This window comes from Sminthopsis crassicaudata, chromosome 2 (genome assembly GCF_048593235.1).
Source record: "Sminthopsis crassicaudata isolate SCR6 chromosome 2, ASM4859323v1, whole genome shotgun sequence".
NCBI lineage: Eukaryota > Metazoa > Chordata > Mammalia > Dasyuromorphia > Dasyuridae > Sminthopsis > Sminthopsis crassicaudata.
Window position 1 is genome coordinate 625,362,438 of NC_133618.1, and position 20,400 is coordinate 625,382,837.

Genomic DNA, 20,400 nt, shown 5'->3' on the forward strand with positions numbered 1-20,400 from the left:
ATTGATGTGTGGTTTTCATCCACACATTTCTCCCATTTCCCCTTTTTGATCTGAGGAGAATTTTCATGGCACTGAAATGGAGTGATGAAAAGACATAAGGAAGATTCATACAGATAGATTAGTAAAGCATATGCAGCCTGCTTAAAAGTCATGTATATTGGGCTGAGACTTTTTCTTTCCCAAGATGATATCAGTTTGCTTGACTGGAAGGAGAGATTGGTTGAGTTTTTGTTCTTACTTTCTTTTAACAAACTCTCCTCTCTGTTCTCTATACAAATCTTTCAAGCTCCAGCTCAAGTCTTGCCTTGTTTGTAAACACTGTTTAGTCCATTCCAGCATGTCCCTTTTCTGAATGCCTATGGTACATTCTGTGGTACATACCTTAGAACAACCATGATAGATGACATTTTAGATAGCACCTTTACCTATGTTAACTCATTTTATTCTTACCACAGTCCAATGAGGTTGTACAACCTGTTTTATAGATGGAGCCAAAGAGAGGTTGTCCAGAGTCCCACATTTTTAAATGTTTGGGACAAGATTCCAACTTTGGTCTTTCTGACTTCAAATCTTGTCTCTCTGGGACAGAATTTCTAGATGGGGTGGATGGATCTGGCTCCAAATCAGATAAATTCTTTATGTTGTGATTTGAACCTCCCTAGACAGCTAAGCTGGGGAAGGCTGTGCCTGAGGAGAAGTCAGCAGAGGGACACTTTGCTTCTGTGGGTTTACGTCCTTTCTGCAAGGTGAATGGAAGCTCAGGCTCTCTTCTGTTTAGGTAAAAATAACTTCCCAAAGCAGTGTCTCCAGTCCTTGGTAGTTGGTTCTAGGAAAATCTCTCTAGAGTTGTGTGCTCTTTTTGTCCTTTTTCTTCTGTAGCACTTTTATGGAAGGGGATCTGACCTTGGCCATGAGTATGTCAGCTGGAAGGAAGATGTTCAGGAAGCCCTTGCCTTCATTTAAAATAAATTTAGATACAGGAACTCAAAGCTTTTCATGTATATAATGAGAACTTTGGTTGGGAATGAAACATTTTCTTTCTTGGGCTGTCATCCTTCTTTTTAGAGCCTTGTCTGACAATGATGTAGCCAAATGGATTCACCAAATGGAATGGAAGCCTCAGAGAAGGGACTATTTTATTTTTTTATCTTTTTGTCCTTACTTGCCTTAGCATGGTGCTTGGCATATAGATATTTAAAGATTAAGTGAATTCTTAATTGGAGTGGTGACTTTTTATTGTTTGAAGGTATTGTAGAAGACAGAATTAAAACAACTGACTGGAGAGGGAGAGGAGAAATGGGGCATTTGAGCATGACTCTTAGGTGTGGAGCTGGGTGACTGAAAGGACTGTTGTGTTCTCAGTAGATGGGGGAAGTTTGGAGGAGAGGGGCCAGTTTAGAAGGAAACATAAATAATGACTGCCATTTTGGACATGTTGATGTTGAGAGGCTAATGGGCTATATCACAGTACATATAATCCACAGGCAGTTGGTGATGCATGATGGATATTGAGGATATTAGGGCTATATAAGTAGATGTAGGTGTTATGTGCCTTAGTAGAAATAAGATTTAATCCCATCAGAGAAAATATTGAGGGAAAAAAAGAAAAGGGTCCTGTATAGAGCTTAGAGAATATGCATGCTTGTAGAATAGGTGATGTATAATGGTTGACAGAAGAGATTGAGAGAGACCAGGAAGTAAAGAGAACTAGGAGGTAAACAGTGTCATACAATGAAGGGGTAGAAAGAGTATCCACGAGGAGGGAGTCATTAACCATAGCAGAAGTGTTATATAGGATGTAGGATGAGGATCGAAAAAGACAAGAACTCAAAATCACAGCAACACAGAGCCATTTAGTACAAGGAGAAAAAATTCCACATACTTCAGGTCTTGAAGGCTTCCCTATAATATAGGCCTGTACCATCATGTTGGCTTTCAACCAGTAAGAAAAGGTTTTTTTTTTTTTTTTTTAATTCAGTAGTCTTTAGTTTAAAAAGAGAAAGAGGAATCTATAATACGTTTCAGCAAGGTTTTCTTCCAAAACTCGTAAACAAAAAAATGAAATCTTTTTGAATAGCTAAAGTTTTACTGCATATGACTTCAATTATAAGCTTCTTTCTTGAGCAGGTAAAGGTACAGTCCAGAAATAAATTGTACCATCAAAAAGCCATGACAAAGGGAACTTGAATTTATAATGCTTGCCTAGCTCTTTTTTCTAATTCCCCCTTATCCCTTAAATCTTCTAAGAGCAGAAGGAAGAGCCAGCTGCGTGTTAATAACAACAACATACAGGTTAGCGCAAAGAGTTCTAACTTTTCTACATGTTTTATCTTCTAGCTTGTACCTGTTCAAACTGGGGCTGGCTCCCCAGATTCAAGACCTGTATGGCAAGGTTGACTTCACAGGTAAAAAGCTCTACTTTAGTTTGTGGATTTAGTTGGTGGATGAAAAAACGTGTACAAATCACTTCATCAGTTAGTCATCCCCATAGTCATGTATCTGGATTTACATGTTTCCCCATGTGGAGTGAAATTGAGGTGGGAATGGGAAAAAAAAGGCAAAAAAAATTGCTTTTTAATTTATGTTTCTACTTAATGTTTATAGAAATTATGTTTATCTAATATTCTTAATAATACATAAACACATCTTTGGGCAGATGCTCATTTTTTTTAAGCATAGTTATATGAAGGCAAGAAGGAAAAGACAGGATTAGCAAAGTGGATGTGTGGAGGAATTGCAAATGTATATTGATATTGGAACTGTTTTTGTAGATCTATTATAAGGAGTGACTCAATATCTCATCATTAAACTTTTTTTTTTTTTAATCATTTGGCTTATTTATATTATCTGAAAAATAGGTCACAGAATTACAGAATCTTAAAAAGCTATTTCCTCCAAACTGATACTTGAAAGTAATCCTTTTTCTAGCATACCTAAGAAGTGCTCATTCAGTCTTTCCCTTGAGAACTTCTAGTGAGAGGGAAGCCAACTATTTTCCAAGGCAGCTGATTGCATTTTTGGATAACTTCAGTTGTTAAGCAGGTCTTCTTAAAACAAGCCCAGATTTCTCTGTTTTCATACTGCTACCTGTTGTTCCTAGTTCGTTCTTTTTGGGCTGGGGAATGTCCAATTGTTACATGTTTGTCCTTTGATATAATTAAAGATTGTTGTTATATCCCTGCTGAGTCTTCTCTTTGGGGTTAGAAACCCCCAGATTTCAAAATTCTAATAACATGGCATGATCATATTCTGGTTGTTTTTCTCTGGAAAGTCTCCACCTTATAAATGTTCTTTCAAGATGTGGGACCTATTCTTGAACACAGGGTTTAGGATGTTGCTGGAGAAGGCAGAATGTAGAGGGTCTCTGACTTCCTTAAGACCAAAACCTCTGCCTTTCTTCTTATAGCCTAGGTTTACTTTAGCTTTGGGGCCTGTCAAATCACACTGGTGACTCACTGTGCTTGCAGCTCACAAAAATCTTTAGATCTTTTTCATATAAACTGAGTTTATCCATGTTGGATTTTTATACTTTTGAAGGTACTTTGTTGAAGTCGGCTATAATACAGTTTATCCCCTTTAAATCCATCATATTGGATTTGATCCAGCATACTGTCTTATCAAGATTTTTTTGGATTTTTGACCCTGTTACTGATGATTTCACTATCCCTCCCAGTTTTGTGTCTTCTGCAGATTTAATAATCTGAATAAAAATGACATAATAATGCTATTTAGACCTTTATTTAAGTCTTTGATAAGAATATTTTATATTATAGCACCAAACTTGACTGCCTTGTATATTTCATTGGAAAGTTCTTTTTTAGATTTACATTGAGCCTTTTGAGATTGTCATTAATTCAATTTGAATACATCCAATTATACTCTCCTCTAGCCCCTTCCCATCTTATTTTTTTCCCACAGAAATTCAGTAGATACCCTATAAGAAAACATGATAAACTTGTCAAATACTTAACAATTTATGTAAGCTCGATCTATAGAAGTCCCTTGAGTTACCAATTTCTAGTTACCTTGCCAAAAAGAAAATAAAGTTGTGATTTTTGCTAAAATTTTTAGATAATCACCAACCATTCTTTTAAATAATGTTATAGACTTTTGCCTGATATTAAAGTCAACTTTGTTGGCAATACTTTGTATTTACCATTCTCTTTCAGTTTTTAAGAATATTTTCCCTTTATAATTCTGTGGTAACTCATTCTCCACTCTCTTTCCCAGATTCCCTGACAGAGGTTTAGCAGTCATGGATGGCTGCCTGTTCTACCAGGCAGTCTGAGCTGTAGTTTGTTTTTTCCTACTTGATCTAAATTAAGGGTAGCTGGGTACTTTATTCTTTTTATTATATTTACCAGTTCTCTATTGAGGCCATTTCTGTCCTGTCCTTTTTAGTCTAGAAATCACTTTCCTCAGACAAAAGAGAATCAGAGGAAGAGTCAGGCATCTTCAGTTTTTCTCCATTTTTATTATAGCCTCACTCATTTCGGGTAGAAGCCCTATCCTTTCCTTGAATCTCCTTTCTTCCCCAAAGTAGCTTTAAAAACTTAACAAACCTTTTTGCCTTTTCCCTGCTATTCTTAGCCAGGACCATGGCACACGTTTGTTATTATACTATGGCCCTCCTTTGTTTCCTTCTTTTGTGTTATTTATTTTAAAATTTTATGTTGATCCAGTTCCCTTTGTATTCATGTGGTTTCCATAGACGTTTCCCTCTTTCTTCACATTGGAATTGTTTTCTCTTTGTATCTTTAAGCCATTCACCTCAAGTCAATATAACTAGTCTTATTAGATGTGGGATTTAAACTCAAGTCTCCTGACTGTAAACCTAGGATTATTTCCACTAACATATTGGATGAGGCTTGGGCTGAAAATGTCCAGGAGATTTAATTTGTTGTTCAATGTTTGAAATATCTCCCCTTCTACCTCCCCAGCTTTGTTCTCTTACTCCCCCTTCTTCCCTCTTCCCCTCCCCTCTGCTCCGTTCTTGCATTTTGTATATAGCAAACTTTGTCTCCTGCATGTCTTCCGTTTAGGCTTTTATTTCCTGAAGTTTTGTATTGACTTATTTGTAGAAGGAGCATTGAATCAGCTTTCCCCTTCTTTTTTACAGAGGAAGAAATCAACAACATGAAGAGTGAATTGGAGAAATATGGGATTCAGATGCCTGCCTTCAGCAAAATAGGGGGAATTCTGGCAAATGAGCTCTCTGTGGATGAAGCAGCATGTAAGGAACAAGGGATTTTTTATGTATTCTGGTGGGATTATCGTCACACTTTCAAATAATTCAGATTATTGTGTTAATCATAGAGTGTAAGGTTTTGAAAGGATCTGGTGAATATTTCAAATTCATTAAACAATTAGAGGAAAAGATTGCCTTAAAGCTTTTCTGTCAGAAAAATATTTCCTACCTGTGAATCAAAATTAGCCAAGATTTCTTGAGAGAAGTAGCAGTAGAAATGAATCATGAACATCAGATGAGGCATCAAGGATGGATGACATTGTACTGGTGGTGCAAAGCTCTGGGCATTGGAGAGACTTCTAGATGAGATTTTTAACTCTTAGAGTCTGGCTTCATCGTTCACATGTGAAAGATAAAATGATGTGTATTTGTTGGTACAGCCAATAAAATTTTCCCTTCAGTCCCTAAGGGCACTGACTCTACAGTGCCAGACTCTGGTCCAGACTATACTGGTGGAGGTTTAGAACGGGAAGAGAATGGCCTGGATTACCTTCAGGAAATTACTGAGCTCCTTCAGTGAGCTGTATAACACCTTCCCAAAATGAGGGCTCATATTTTAATACCAGCATTCTGTTGGTGTTGCTTTGTAGTAAAGGCATAGAAAAATAGAGATATAATGGTCTCTGAAGAATTGAAAATGACTTTTGACACAAGAGATAATGAGAGGGGTGAGAAGAATGCAGCATGGACCCAAAGAGGAACTTTAATAGAACAGAAGGAAGTAAAAGATGCCATCAGGAAATACATTATAAAAAGACAAGGTGGGCTGGTCATGCAGCGAGGGCAAGGTAGCCAAAGGGCTTCACTAGCACCAGAGATTGTGGAAGGCCTCTGTCATATTTGGTGGATGCCCTGTGTGAATTTATGGGAAGCCATGGACATTTGTGCACACAATGCTCCGTCTGGCTAAGCAGTTGTCTACATCAATGGAAGGAAGAAGCAGATTGATGGTATCTCACTTCCTCTTGAGTAGCAAGCTCTATTCCTTTGATAAGATGTTTGAAACAGTATGAGGAAGTAGATAGATTCTATGTCCTTATTATTTGGAAATAGATGTATTTTGTTTAAACTACAAGAACACTGTTGGAAAGTTAGGGGCTGTACACAAATACTGTCTTTAATAATATTATCCTCACTAATAATGAATAGTAATAACATTCACTTTGTGGTGCTTTAAGGTTTGCAAAGTGTTTTTACCGAGAATGAGAGGTTGGTAGAGACATTATTCTCTTTTTACATCCTTAAATTTACATTTTCATGAAAAAATTCAGCTTATGGGGATGGTGACCTGCTTAAGATCACATAGCTAGGAATTTAAGAATTCATTTAGTTCAGACCCCTAATTTTACTTAAGAGAATTGAAGGAAGAGTCAATATTTAAACCCACATCTTTGAGATTGCGTTCAGGATTTGAATGCAACACTACTACTAAATTCAGGTAATGAGGAGAAAGGTGAGAGAGAGCTCCAAGTAGAGTTTACAGATTAACTCAGAAGTGCAAGGTGGGCTAGATGTGAGGGCAGTGTTGTTCTCTTCAATGATAGACCCTCTGGCCACTGACTAGGGCATGTTTCATTGTCATTCCTCTGCCCCTTTCCAGTCAACAAAAGGATGTTTCCAGAGGGATTCGTTCCTTTTGCTAGAGTGCCACTAGCTCTAGAACCCTGTTTGCTTACTGATATTGGTCTCCATGGACAAAGGCTAGTAAAGGGGTTGTGAGTTTTCAGAGTTTATTTGTCTTGCAGAAGATGAGTTTTTAAAGACAATGATGAAATCCAGGAGAGCAGCCAGATGGGGAATGATGAGGTGCCTATCCTGGGGTCCCCTCCTTCATGGGAAGAGGCCAAGAACTAATTTTTTAACCTTTGCTCTTCATTGCTTCTCACTTGTGAAAAGAGTCCATTAAGTCATCTCTGTGATGAGGGGCTGTGTAATTAACTTATGCATATTAATGCCTAATTCTGTATAAATGTGGTGTTCTGTACTTTTATTTTTCCAGTGCATGCTGCCGTTATTGCCATCAATGAAGCCATTGAACGTAGAGTTCCTGCTGATACATTTAGTGCTTTGAAAAATCCCAATGCTATGCTGGTGAATCTTGAAGAGCCATTGGCCTCCACTTACCAGGATATACTTTACCAGGCCAAGCATGACAAGATGGCAAATGCAAAAAACCGAGTAAGAATGAAAGTTCTTTGATTAAGGACTTTTAGGTTTTTATTTCTTCAAATTAGGCTTGTGGATTGATTCTGTTGTTTATTGCATTTCACTTAGCTATTTCGTTTAGCTCTGAATCTGTTTTATTAACCTTATTAAAGAGCATTTCTGGGGAAAGAATAGTCTCTAAATTTTAATATAACTTTTCTTCATTTTCAGCTTTTAAAAATTTGAGATGACTGTGCATTGTGGTTATGCCAGGGCCTATTAATCCTGTAGTTAACATTAAGAGTTTTGTTATGAATAGTTGCTTGACCATACAGAATGTACAAAAACTCAATTAGGAGTTTATATTTACTTTCCATGTTGGGAGTCTATAATTTAAGACATTTCAACTTTGCGGATCAATTTCTAGATCATGACGGAATGAAATTAATTTCAATTCCATAAGTTTCCTCATAGCATGGTCTTCTGCAGCAAAGGTTAGCAATCTCTAATACAGATGCAAAGGATGCAATGTCAATTAGTTGCTGCCACCAAGAGCCTTTCTTAGTACTAGTGGGCTGTTGTTGACAGTCAAAAGGAGACAAGATGTGTTACCCTTCTTCCTCACTTGTCTGTCCTTGGCAGGAGAGGAACTGTCCACACTTTGCAAGTTTTGTGCCATTTGTTGCTCAGTATTCTCTTCTCACCAATAGCGTGTTGAGGAGATAGTGGGGGATAGAATGGCTAGCCTCCTCTAAGCTTGTTTGTAAAAGACCCCTCTATTCTCTTATTCCTAATAAGCCATTTTAAATATGTAGCTGGTTATAGGCACTCTTTTTTTTTTTTTTTTTTTTTTTTTTGCTGAGGCAATTGGGGTTAAATGACTTGCCCAGGGTCACACAGCTAGGAAGTGTTAAGTGTCTGAGACCAAATTTGAACTCAGATCCTCCTGATTTAAGGCCTGGTGCTTTATCCACTGTGCCACCTAGCTGGCCCTGTAGGTACTCTTTTAAAGATCACGTGTTTATTATAAATGAGTTTCATCTTTTGTTTCTTTTTTCTGGATGCTCTTGATAAAAGTTTAAAAATGGAGTTTTTTGCAGCATAAGTATTTTTGTACTTGAGAAATCAAATCTATGTAATCATTTTTAGAACCCTATAAAATCTGGGCACATGTGTGAGCCATGTTTATATTTGTTATCCAAGACGGGCAAAGGTACTTTGTAACCCAGCAGGGAAGAACCTGTGCTAACTTTTTGTCTCATCTTTAGACGGAAGATTCTGAAAGAGAAAGAGATGTTTACGAGGAGTTGTTGACTCAGGCGGAAATTCAGGGAAATATAAATAAAGTCAATAGTAAGTATATCACTGAGTTCACCAGTGACTATCTAATGGGATATATGTGCCCACAATGAGAGGAAGGTTGGGGTCTTCCTGGTTTGGTGGTAGAAAGGCATTCATTGATTCTGTATCTTCCACTCACTTTCTGTGCAGGAGGCCTTGTTTCCTTGTATATTTCTCTCTCCTTTTTCCCTCTGCTTCCCCTCCCTCCCACTTTCATTCAGGCCTCCTTACCTCACACCACATGACTGCAATTTGCTTCCTGATTGGCCTCTTAGTCTCCCATTTCTCACTCCTCTGATTTACCTTGTATATCACTACCAAGTTTGTCTTTCATAGGTACTTTAGAGTTGTTATGTTGTTGTGGTTAAGAACCTCTTCTATTGAGTCTTCTTCGATAAAGAAAGATAAAATTTCTTTATCACCAGTTGTGTCATTACTATTTCTCCATTGTACCTTCACAGAAACTCCACTTTAAGGTCCATCTCCCCATATGTACCATGTCTGGTTACCTAGCGTTGGTCTCCGTTTAGATGTTCTTTCATGCTCCTTTCCTCCAGTCCAGACCTCACTCATCTCAAGTCCGCTGCTGTGAAGTCTTCCCTGACTCGCAGTGGATATTTCTTGTAGCAGCTTAAAGTATAAAGTTAGAGGAAGAGAATTAAAATGCTCTCTTGTAAAACTCTCATACCTAATTCAATGCTTTGTATTTAAATATTTGCTGAATGGTTAAGCATCTGTAGAAGTGTTTTCTAAATACCTTAGAATTATATATAACCAGTTTGCTAAGAACATGGTGATATAATACATACATACACATACACACACGTATTTTAATTCTTGTATTAGTCCTTTGAACTAGAAATGGTCAGATATAGCCTCATTTTTAAAATAGAGAAACTCAGGCAATGGGTAGCAATTTTTTTGTCCACAGTCACGGAAAATGGTCATCAAGAAGTCACATCTTCAACCTGCTAGCTTAGTATTTTCTCATCCAGTTTTCCTGGGGATGTGTGCCCATCGTTTTGTATTATTACAGTAGAGTGTAGCATATGGACTGGATTTCTGAGTTTTTAGGCTGGTGTCATCTGGTCATGGAGAAGACTGGGTGAAAGTTCAGCTTTTGTTTTTCTCCCTTCCAGCATATTCTTCATTAGCCAACGTGGACCTGGCTTTAGAGCAGGGAGATCCAGTGGCCTTGTATCAAGCACTTAGGGCCCCAGCTCTGGGCCTTCGAGCACTGCAGGAGGAAAACTGTGATTGGTACTTCAAGCAGCTCCTGAATGAGAAGCAGCAGAAGAAGCAGGTAAGGAATCATTCAGCACTGGGGAGAGTTAATCTGTCTATTCATCCTTTACTGTCCCATCAACATTTTTCAGGGGGCTCCAATTTTAAGGGTTTTCCCTTTTGCACATTTCTTTGGCTGGAAGCTGTTTAAAAGATGTCTGCTCAGTTTTGGGGCTAGCAGGGACTTTCAAAGCCTTTAGTCTAACCTCCTTATCCATAAGGTGAGGAAGGCAAGACTTAGATAAGTGAATGTCACATAGCCAAGTGTGTGACAAAGGCTTTGAATCCAGGGTTTCTGACTCCAGACCCAACATTTTTCCATTGTGTGAGGTAAGTGTGCATATTAACTCTCTGCATGTGAAGCATATGGGTTATGTACTAAGAAAATTCCTGTTTAATTCATGTATTAAATTTTTTGAAATCGTAATATTTTTGTAACTGTGGATCATTTGCTTGGGAAGAAGTATGGTTTGAATTTTATCCCAGGAATGAAGCTTTAAATAACTCCATTCAACAGTAGGCTGAAATGTTCAGATACTTTTCATCGTCTCTTGTGGATTTTTGCTGAGAGCCCATGGAAGACTTCTGGGAATGTTCATTTGTTTTTTTTTTTCAGACTGGAGTGATTGGTCCGTTGCAGAAGGAGGACCTGCAGGCGGCCGTGGATGCTGCTAACCGTGCAGCCTTGCAATATCAGAGAAGTAGGTGCCACAGGAATGGTGGTTGGGTTAGGGGACTGGGGACAAGAAGAAGTGTTACGGCAAAATGCTGCAGAACAATTCCAAGTCAGTCTAGCCCTATGAGAGGTGCTTCATGTGCCAGAAAACCACTGGGTGTCCTTCACGGACATGGGAGATATTCCTAGAGCTGGAGAGGAGGCTGGAATGAAATTAAGGCACACATGTGGACCTGCAGCCACTTGGCAGTCAGTCTCAGTAAGTCTTCCTACTTTAGAGACTTCAGCAAACTTAGCTGGTTTCTGCGCCCCTTTGTTGTTAGGTTTGGCATTTCTGTATAAACTTGGAAATTCTCTAAGTAAATGAGATTCTGATAGGTGTGCAATAGTAAAAATAGCAGCTAACGTTTGTGTAGCAGTTATTGTGTGCCAAGCACTATTTACTACAACAGCCTTGAGAAGTGGGTGCTATTATTATCCCCATTATATACATGAAAAAATGTAGAGACATTTTTATGTCTCAACTAGAGACATATCTTCTCCGCAGTAACCAAGTTTAATGATATATCTCTCTCTTCTAAATACTATTTACAGAGAAAATTGAGAATTCTAACTATTTGCAGCAGCCCTTAGTTTTTTCCAAAAGGAATTTTGGATCATTCTTGGAGGTGAATTTAAGAGAGGAAGTACTTTTGGGTAAAACTAACTTGGCAGATTCTTAAATCCACTTTCACATGAACTTCTCATTTTATACCTACCCTGAATTTATCCTCTTTCTATTTCAAGCATTTTCTTTAATGATTTGTATAAATATTTCTTTTCTTGGGCAGGAAAGTAGAACTATTTAGCCAAAATGAATAAGCAAAAGCTTTCAGATTTATAGTCCCTTTTAATCTAAGTACTGCCCCAGAATATGAGCACACCCAACATCCCTAGCTCTGTCCTCTTGCCTGACTGAATACTGCTTCCCCCTTCTCTCCTCCCTACCTGGAGGCCACTTTGTGAATTCCTTTCTCTCCTTATTGGACAGCAACCAGGCTCTTCTCTTGGCTGCTGTTGCCACCTGATGGCTGTGCGGGGTATGTGCCTTACCTGACATTTTCTTCCTCATAGTTTCCTCTTTCTTTCGTAGCTCAATTCTTTAGGCAGTCTCCTCAACATAACATTATTATGCCCCTACTGTGTGCCAGGCTTTGAGAAAAAAAAGAAAAAAGCAAATTATTCTCTGCCTTCAGAGATCTTTCATTTTGTCGAGTAAAATAAAGCAAATAGTATTTAGAAGGGAGAGATATATCATTAAACTGGGTTATTGTGAAGAAGATATGTCTCTAGTTGAGCCATGGAAGAAGACAAAGATTTGGGAGTTATACATGAAGGAGGAGTTCTACCCTGGGAAGGAAGTTATGCAAATGAAGCAACAGGAAGTGGAATGTTAAGGGTGGTTAATAGCTAGTGGTCCAATATGGCTGGATTGTGTAGTAATCAAAGAGAACTAATGTGGCGTAAGCGTGGGAAAGGTAACTGAGTCAGATCCCAGAGGGCCTTAAGTGATGGATGTAAGGGTTTGTATTTTATCTTGAAGATAATAGAGGTTTTTTAAAAAAAATTTAAGGTAAGAGAGTAGCAGAGGCTCAAATTCTTATATAAAGATGCTTTTAGAACCGCAAACCATTATATAGCTTTAAGGAAATATATTATGTTGAGTGTTTTGAGGCGGAGAATAGAAGTGGTGTTTTAGGACTATTAATCTGATGATGGGAATAGTGGATAGATTGGAGGGTGAAAATCTTGTCTGCTCAGATTAACAGGAAAGATCCAGCATCAGCTCATTTTGTCCAGTGATTTTAGATGGTTAGCAAGCATATATTGAGTCTCTACTTTAAATTCTGAGGAATCAGAGAATGGAGAAAACAGCCCTTTTTCTTGGGAAGTTTACATTCTAATGGTGAGCCAACGTGTACATGCCGGATAGATGGTGAACAGGAGAAAGCCCTTGTCACAGGCAGTGCCTCAGCTTGAGAGTCTGAGAGGCGAGTGTGAGGGGGGGCAAAAGCCGCGGTGCCAAGGCCAAGTGCGAGGGGCTATCTGAGGAACAGCTTGCAGGCCTGGCTGGTGAGGTCGTAACATGTGAAGCAGGGGAAAGTATTCGGGGACTGGCAAGTTAGGAAGGGTTTTACGTGCAGTACAGGGGGCTTCCTGTTTAGTTCTGGAGGGAGTAGTGAGCCTTTGGGGGCTTTGTTTGTTGCTGAGAGGCTTTAGAAACATCACTTTGGCAACTGAGTGAGAGATCATTGGGGTTAGAAGACCAAGTGGAAAGCTTTTGGGATAGTCCAGGTGAGAAATAATGATGACTGAACTAGAATAGGGTGTGAGTAGGGAGGAAACAGAGATAATGCTGGGAGGAATGGTAAGGTTTGGCAGCAGATTGTCTCTAGGGAGAGGACAAACCTTCTTGGGTGTGAAGATGAAGCTGTTGACAGTAATGTAGAAATTCAGAATAGGAAGGGTTATTGGGAAAGATAATTCTCTTTTGGACGTGTCTAAGTTTGAGGAGTCTATGGAACATCTGGATTAAAATGTCCAGAAGACAAGTGGAATGGCAGGACTCTAGCTCAGGAGAGAAACTAGCTTTAGATCTATAGATTTTTTTCTAGGACAATATATATTAATTCCTCTCATTAACTTTAAAGCCCAGGACACCCTAGCTACCACCTGTCTTTCTAGCATCATTGGACATTTCTTCCCTTCTTCCACTTTGTGTTGAAGCCAAATTGGCCTTTTGTCCTTTTCATATATGATACTCCCATCTCATTTCCGTGTCTTTATAGTAACCATCCAGCATGCCTGGGATAACTTCCCCCTTTAATTCTGCCTTGTAGCGTGCATCTGTCTATCTCTCCTTTTAAGAGAGAGGGAGGAAGGGAAGGAATGAGAAGAAAAGAGAAATAGGGAGAGGGGGTGGGGGAGGGAGAGAGACAGAAGAAAAAAGGGAAGAGAAAAAAGGATAGAGAAGAGAGTAAAGAAAGTAAAGAGGATGAAGAAAGGAGGATGAGACTGAGGATCTTTTCTTTTTTTCCTGAGGCATTTGGAGTTGTGACTTGGCCAGGGTCACACAGCTAGGAAGTATTAATTGTCTGAGGTCAGATTTGAACTCAGATTCTCTTGACTTCAGGGCTGGTGCTCTATCCACTACACCACCTAGCCGCTCCTTTTGTTTTGTTTTGTTTTGTTTTTTAATGCTGGGAGAGCCATGCCCTTGTTCCTGGGCAGCTGGGAATGAGCCATTCTACAGGGACAGGTTTGTGAGAGAATGGGAGTGAAGGAGGGAACAAGGAGGAGAGACAGAATGGGTTGAGATCAGGGTGCAGGTGGAGTGGTTTAGTCTTGGCAAGATATGGGCCATTTCTTCATTTGAGATTGGAGTTAAGTAGAAAATAGTGGGGGATGTATGAGTAATTGAGATGAAGAGGGAGAAAGAGGAATTTCTTTGACAGACCCTTAAGGTTGAAAGCCTTGCTTTTCTCTTATTCATATTCCAGGATTGGCAGCAGTGACTTCAATTAATGCTGCAATCCGAAGGGGTGTTGCTGAGAAGACTGTGTCAGAGCTGATGAATCCAGAGGCTCAGTTACCTCAGGTGTTTCCTTTTGCTGCTGAACTTTATCAGAAGGAGCTGGCTACTCTACAGCAGCAGAGCCCGGATGTAAGTAACTGAACCTGTGCAGTTTGTGAGGGTCAAAGCATAGAAGTAGTCTTCACAATCATTAGGATAAATCAATATCATTCTCCAGAATAGATTGATAACATGTTCTTTACAAGTAATAAATGACTTTCATATTGAGTCTATTGAAATAGTCCTTCCGAACACTGGGAAGTGAATGTAAATTGTAAGCACTACTGTCTATCTACCCAGGTTTTATACCTTCGGAATCTAATACTTAATGTGCAACAAGAAAATGGTATTTACACACATATATTGTATCTAGGTTTTATTGTAACACATGTAGGATGTATGGGATTACCTGTCATGGGGGGGGAGGGAATGGAGGGGAGGGGATAATTTGGAAAAATGAATACAAGGGATAATATGGTAAAAAAAAAAAAAAAAAAAATTACTCATGCATATATACTGTGAAAAAAAAAAAAAAAAGAAAAAAAAGAAATACATCCTTCCCTTGATAATAGGTAACATTCCTCACACCTGTTTCCCCCCTCTTTGTTTTCTCTCTCTGTTTTGTATAGCATAACCTTACTCATCCTGAACTCTCCGTTGCAGTCGAGATGTTGTCATCAGTGGCCTTAATCAATAGGGCTTTGGAGTCAGGAGATAGAAATACTGTCTGGAAACAGCTCAGCAGTTCAGTTACAGGCCTTACTAACATTGAAGAAGAAAATTCCCAGAGGTGAGTGACCAAAGGAAGAAGAAATTTAGAAACCTATTGTAAAGATTCTCCTGTTTTTCTTTTAAAAATTTTGTATTTTTAATGAATTTTATATTTCCCCTTATGTCTGTTCCCCTTTCCTCTCCCAAAGAGTCATCCCATGTAACAAAGAATATGTTTCAACAGAAGAGAAGAAAAAAATTCACAAACAGCACAATACATTAAAAAAAAAAATCTGAAAATACATGCAGTGTCTCACACCTATGGACTTCTCATAGGAAAGGAGTAGTGGGATATGTTTTCTCATATCTCTTCTTTGGAACCAGAGAACATGATCCTTTCTTTTTGTTGTATAGTGTGTGGTCTGGTGTGGAGAAAAAGGATCTAAAATGTCAAGAGAAATGACAGAAGAAGGAAGGAAGGGGCAGTAGTGGTTCCAGACATTCAACTCCAGATGACCCAGCTCTTATCAGTCCATCTGGTGTTGGTTGAAAAGAGAGAGAAGTGGGTCAGCTTGACAAAGGAGAATCATAAATGATATTCTTGGATTGATCAACCCACGTGCACCAATTACTTAGGAAAAAATTCCCTCTATCATGAGAATTGTTAAAGGAACTGGAAAGCAGACTGAGATCAAGCTTCTATCATTATCTTATGTAGAATTCCATATTAAATACCAGTGACCTGATCATGACATTAAAAAAAAATTAGAATAGAAATATACTATATACTGCTCATAAATTGAATACATATATCTTTAATCAAACAAAGGATGGGGCAATTACAGAAGAGAAATGTTCATTTGTTAAGTTTCTTTTTATAATCCCTGTTAAATCTTATTTGGAGACAATGTGATTTGTGGATTGCCTCTTTTCTTCTCAGAAGAATTGCTTAATTGGACCTTTGATCTCAGTGTTTTGTCTTCTAAGGAACGTGTACTGTGTATTTTGGCATTTGATCTGCTTTATAGCTTACCTTGGCATTCTTATACATTCTCCCAGGCCCCAGAGCACTTTCTAAAAAGAAAATGCTTAGTTTCACATTTGTTGTCTTGATATGCATGACTTAATTAATGCCCTCTTATCCCTTATAGCTCTTGGTTTCCATCTCTCTCTCTTGTCTCTCCCATGTTAATTCAGAAGTTTTGCCTCTGCTTACACTGAGACTTCCCTTCTTTTTCATTTTGGCATCAGATATATTGATGAACTGATGAAGCTGAAAGCCCAAGCCCGTGCAGAGAATAATGAGTTCATTACGTGGAATGATATTCAGGCTTCTGTGGACCTTGTGAACATGATGGTGCAAGAGGAAAATGAGCGTAAGTGTGCTAATATCCTCCAAATCAGAAAGTGCTGGTGCCACCAAAAGTACTGTTTTTGGTGAAAAATGAATAAGAAATAAAACCCAAGAATCAACCTCTATCTTCTCTCTCCTTCTCTCCTCTTTTTTCCTTCCTTTTTCCACTCCCCTTATCATCATGCCTGAGGGTTACTAAAGAAGGGGAAAAGGTACTCTTTGGCTGAAAAAGAGGAAATAGCCTTGTGTGCTTTTAAACGAGGACTGCTACTTATTATAATTTTCAAAGGAATTTAATTTTGAAGTGTGTAATACTAAAGAAAGATTCTGAAATATAAAGGATAGCAATTCATCATATGTATTCAAGAATTACATGAAGACAGAAAACAAATTTACTTAATAATGCATCTTTTTTTATTTGATGGTGATTATTTGGTCCTCAAATTATATTTTTTGCAGGGCACAGAAATAAAGATTACATTCAAGTTCCTATATTCTGAAGTACCTTTGGAAATAAATAACTTGTGTAGTGAAAAGAGTTTTGGATGTAGATTAGAGGCTTAGATTTACAGTTTGGTACCTTCTGCCTTTCACTTATCCCTCAGATTCTATTTACTCATTTGTGGCCCTTCCAGCTGTGAGTCTATGATCCTGGGATCTTTCTAGATTTTTGGAAACTCACTCACTCTCAAATATTTAGGGATTTATTTCAGTTTGGAAGACTTGATGGGATTGCCACTGTGTCGAGCACTGCAGCACAAATTAGAAGAGCTTGCAAAGCTTAAATTCTAAATTCATTCTATGCTTATGTTGCTGTTAACTTTGACATAGAGTATTTCATGAAAAGCATATTGGAGAGCTGTAGAATAATGTCGCTCTCTTAGTGTCTAAAGGGAAAATAATCACTGACTAAGGATATGACAGAAAATGTTGTCAAGATAATTAGCATTTTTAAAAATATTTTCCAATTATGTGTGAAAACAGTTTTTACCATTTGTTTGGGAGGTAACATTTGTCTTGGCTGCCCATAACAGTACTTAATTAGTAAGTAAGCAAACAGTTACTATGCACTTCCTATTGTGCCAGCCATCATACTGTGTGTTGGGGGTGATACAAAGAAAAACCAAAAACAGTTTCACCTTTTATGGAGCTTCCATTCTAATCAGGGAGATAACATAATAAAGGAATGGAAACTTGGAGGGGATCTCACTCGCAGGTCAAAAGACTCCTGAGGAAAGTGGCACTTAAGTCTAAAGGAAACCAAAGATTTTTAGTTAGAAATAGAGAGGATAGGAGAGAGAGAGAGAGACGAAGAGACAGAGAGATAGAGACAGAAATCAAAGAGAAAAGGAGAGGGAGGGAAAAAGCACTTGAGACAGCAAGGGCATATCAGACTTGGGGAACAGCTAGTGCAAAGGCATAGCTATCTGCTGAAATGGTTTAAGCTTGTGTTACCTTTAATGTGAATGCAAATAATATACTTTTTCTTCCTTGTTCTTTTTCTTTTTTGAATAAAATCAGAAAATCACTAACTTTTTTCTTTTACATGTTGGCGTATAACAAGGAAAACATTTTTTGTCATCTCTTTTTTTGGGGCCAAGTTTGGTCATTATGATTACACAGTTCACTTCTTTTGTTTCTTTTTCCTTTCTCTTCCACCCTCCCTCTTTGCATTTCCATTGTTGTCATTGGGTTGCTTTTTTTTTCCTGATCTGCTTACTTTACTTCACATCAGTTTTGTATAAGTGTTCCCATGTTTTTCTACAGTACCATAATTTCTTCTGGTATAGCAATGTTTCACTATATTCATGAGCTACAGTTTGTAGAGCAGTACAGTTTGTCATTCCCCAACTGATAGGCATTTGCTTTGTTACTGGTTATTTGCTGTTATAAAAGTTTTGTTGTCAAATTTTTTGGGGTATGTTAGGCTTATCTATGACCTGCTTGGGATATAAGCATAACTGTGTTATCTTTGAGTCACATTTCTGCTCTTTTAGCATAATTCCTGATTGCTTTTCATAACAGTGTGGTCAAATATAATGTAGATTAAGTAAACCAGGAAATATATGAACTGAATTACAATGAATGCCATAATGTGGTAAGTTTAGTAAAAACTAAAGTTTTAGTTTTGATTGATTTTTATGAATGCTGCTTTGGAAGAAATCTTACATAGCTTGCTTGGACCAGTGATCTGTTTTGAAATGGAACCTGGTTAAGTCAGAATTTGGCCTTTTCATAATTTCTTTCCCTTTTGTTGATATCTCGTTATTTCCTTTTTAGGAATTTTAGCAATTGGCTTAATTAATGAAGCACTGGATGAAGGTGATGCAAGAAAGACTTTGATGGCCTTGCAACTTCCGTCAGTCAAACTTGAGGGAGTACACACTCACATTGCCCAGCATTACCAAGATACACTGATTAGGGCTAAGCGGGAGAAGGCTCAGGTGAGTTAAGGGCCTGAAGGCTTCTGTGAGTCATACAACTTTTGCTATGTTAGCACCAGACTGGAAGTGGGTATATTGGGCTATTTATTCAGTGGTTATCTGAGTGTCTTGTCACATATGATATGCTTAATCAATATTTGCATTGAATTCAGTAGTAAATATCCAATCATTGCCTACACTGGGCAAGGAATTATTCCAGAATTTGCAGAAGTTATAAAAATATTTAAAATTTAGTCAATATTTGAGCAGCAAGTAACTTGGAAAGTAGAATAGACCTAATTAAGGTTTGTGATTTCATTAATGGGAAAAAATGGGGGAAAAAACCAAGACATATTAAAACAAAATTAAAAGACTGAAAAATAGAAAAATATAAGGTACCTCATATCAAAAATAACTGACAAATAGATTAAGGAAAGATAATTTAAAAATCATTATTTTTTTTGAAAGAAATGACCAAAAAGAGTCTATATATCATATTTTAAGAAATCATAAAAAAAAAAAATCCCATATCTTTTTGAACCAGGGGCAAAGTGAAAATAAAAACAATCAGTTACCTTTGGGGGGAAAAAACCTTTTATTGAAAACTCTCTGGAACATTATAGCCAAAATCTAGATCTTTTAGGTCAAAGAAAAAATATTTCAAGCAGCAAGAGAGAGAATTCAAGTGCTGAGGTGCCACATTTAGGTTCACAAGACTTCGCTTCCATCACTGTGACTGATCCACACAGTGACAAGCAGTTCCAAAGGCCTTCTTGTGAAGCAGACTGCCCATCTCTAACACAGAGTTGAATGCACTCAAAGGGCACATTGACTTTTTTTTTTGAGGGGGGAGAAGAGGGCATGGTCAGTGCTAGAATTTGTTTTGCTTGATGACACATTTGTAATAAGGGTTTTAGCTCTTTCTCAATTTGGAGAAGAGATATGTGTGTGTGTGGAGGAAGGGATGGAGATAAAAAAGAGATTTTCTCATTGATTGAAAAAACAAAACTTAATTAAATTAACAGATCCTCTTTTACTCTTGCAAAGTAGCATCACCATGTACTTTCCATATAGTATACCTTGGATATTTAAATACAGGAAATTTTCATGCTTTAGAGTTTTATTTTCAGAATGTATTTCTAAGGAACTCTTGGCATTGCAAATGTTGTTACTAATTCCTAGGAATAGGGTTGATTTAGTTTCTGTTTTATAAATTAGCAATGATTTGAGTCAACTCACCTATTTGAGAATAAATGATACTGTGAGGAAATAATAAATAGGTCTTATATATCCAATTTGTCTATTAACCCATGTTGTTACTTTGTGGGCAAATATGTAGTTATATATTTTGACTTCCAGAAAAATTCTCTATGGAACTTTAGATCTCTGACCCACATGGAATGGAGGTGTGAGGGTGGGGAACAGAAGGAGATTCTAAGCATTCTGAAATCCAGGAGATTAAGGGAGTAATTTTCCTCACTTATTTTGCTCAGTTTAAAGGGTCCTCTTTTATTTGAACCAACTGAGATGAAACTTCTGTTGGAACAGATTTGAGGTGGTCACTTCCTTTGACTGTGAAATAATGAACTTTTTCAGAAGTTCACA

At 37.9% G+C, this 20,400-nt stretch overlaps 1 protein-coding gene across 2 annotated transcripts in view; it reads left to right on the forward strand.

Annotated features, from left to right (window-relative positions):
- Positions 1-20,400, forward strand: part of IQGAP1 (IQ motif containing GTPase activating protein 1) — a 113,947-nt gene that overhangs the window by 49,576 nt on the left and 43,971 nt on the right. For both annotated transcript variants that reach the window (XM_074296332.1, XM_074296330.1), the window contains exons 6-15: positions 2,338-2,405; positions 5,120-5,233; positions 7,248-7,426; positions 8,662-8,746; positions 9,874-10,037; positions 10,635-10,719; positions 14,234-14,397; positions 14,937-15,097; positions 16,270-16,394; positions 18,653-18,816. In XM_074296332.1, the coding sequence (XP_074152433.1) occupies positions 2,338-2,405; positions 5,120-5,233; positions 7,248-7,426; positions 8,662-8,746; positions 9,874-10,037; positions 10,635-10,719; positions 14,234-14,397; positions 14,937-15,097; positions 16,270-16,394; positions 18,653-18,816 (1,309 nt within the window). The remainder of the gene's footprint in view (positions 1-2,337; positions 2,406-5,119; positions 5,234-7,247; positions 7,427-8,661; positions 8,747-9,873; positions 10,038-10,634; positions 10,720-14,233; positions 14,398-14,936; positions 15,098-16,269; positions 16,395-18,652; positions 18,817-20,400) is intronic.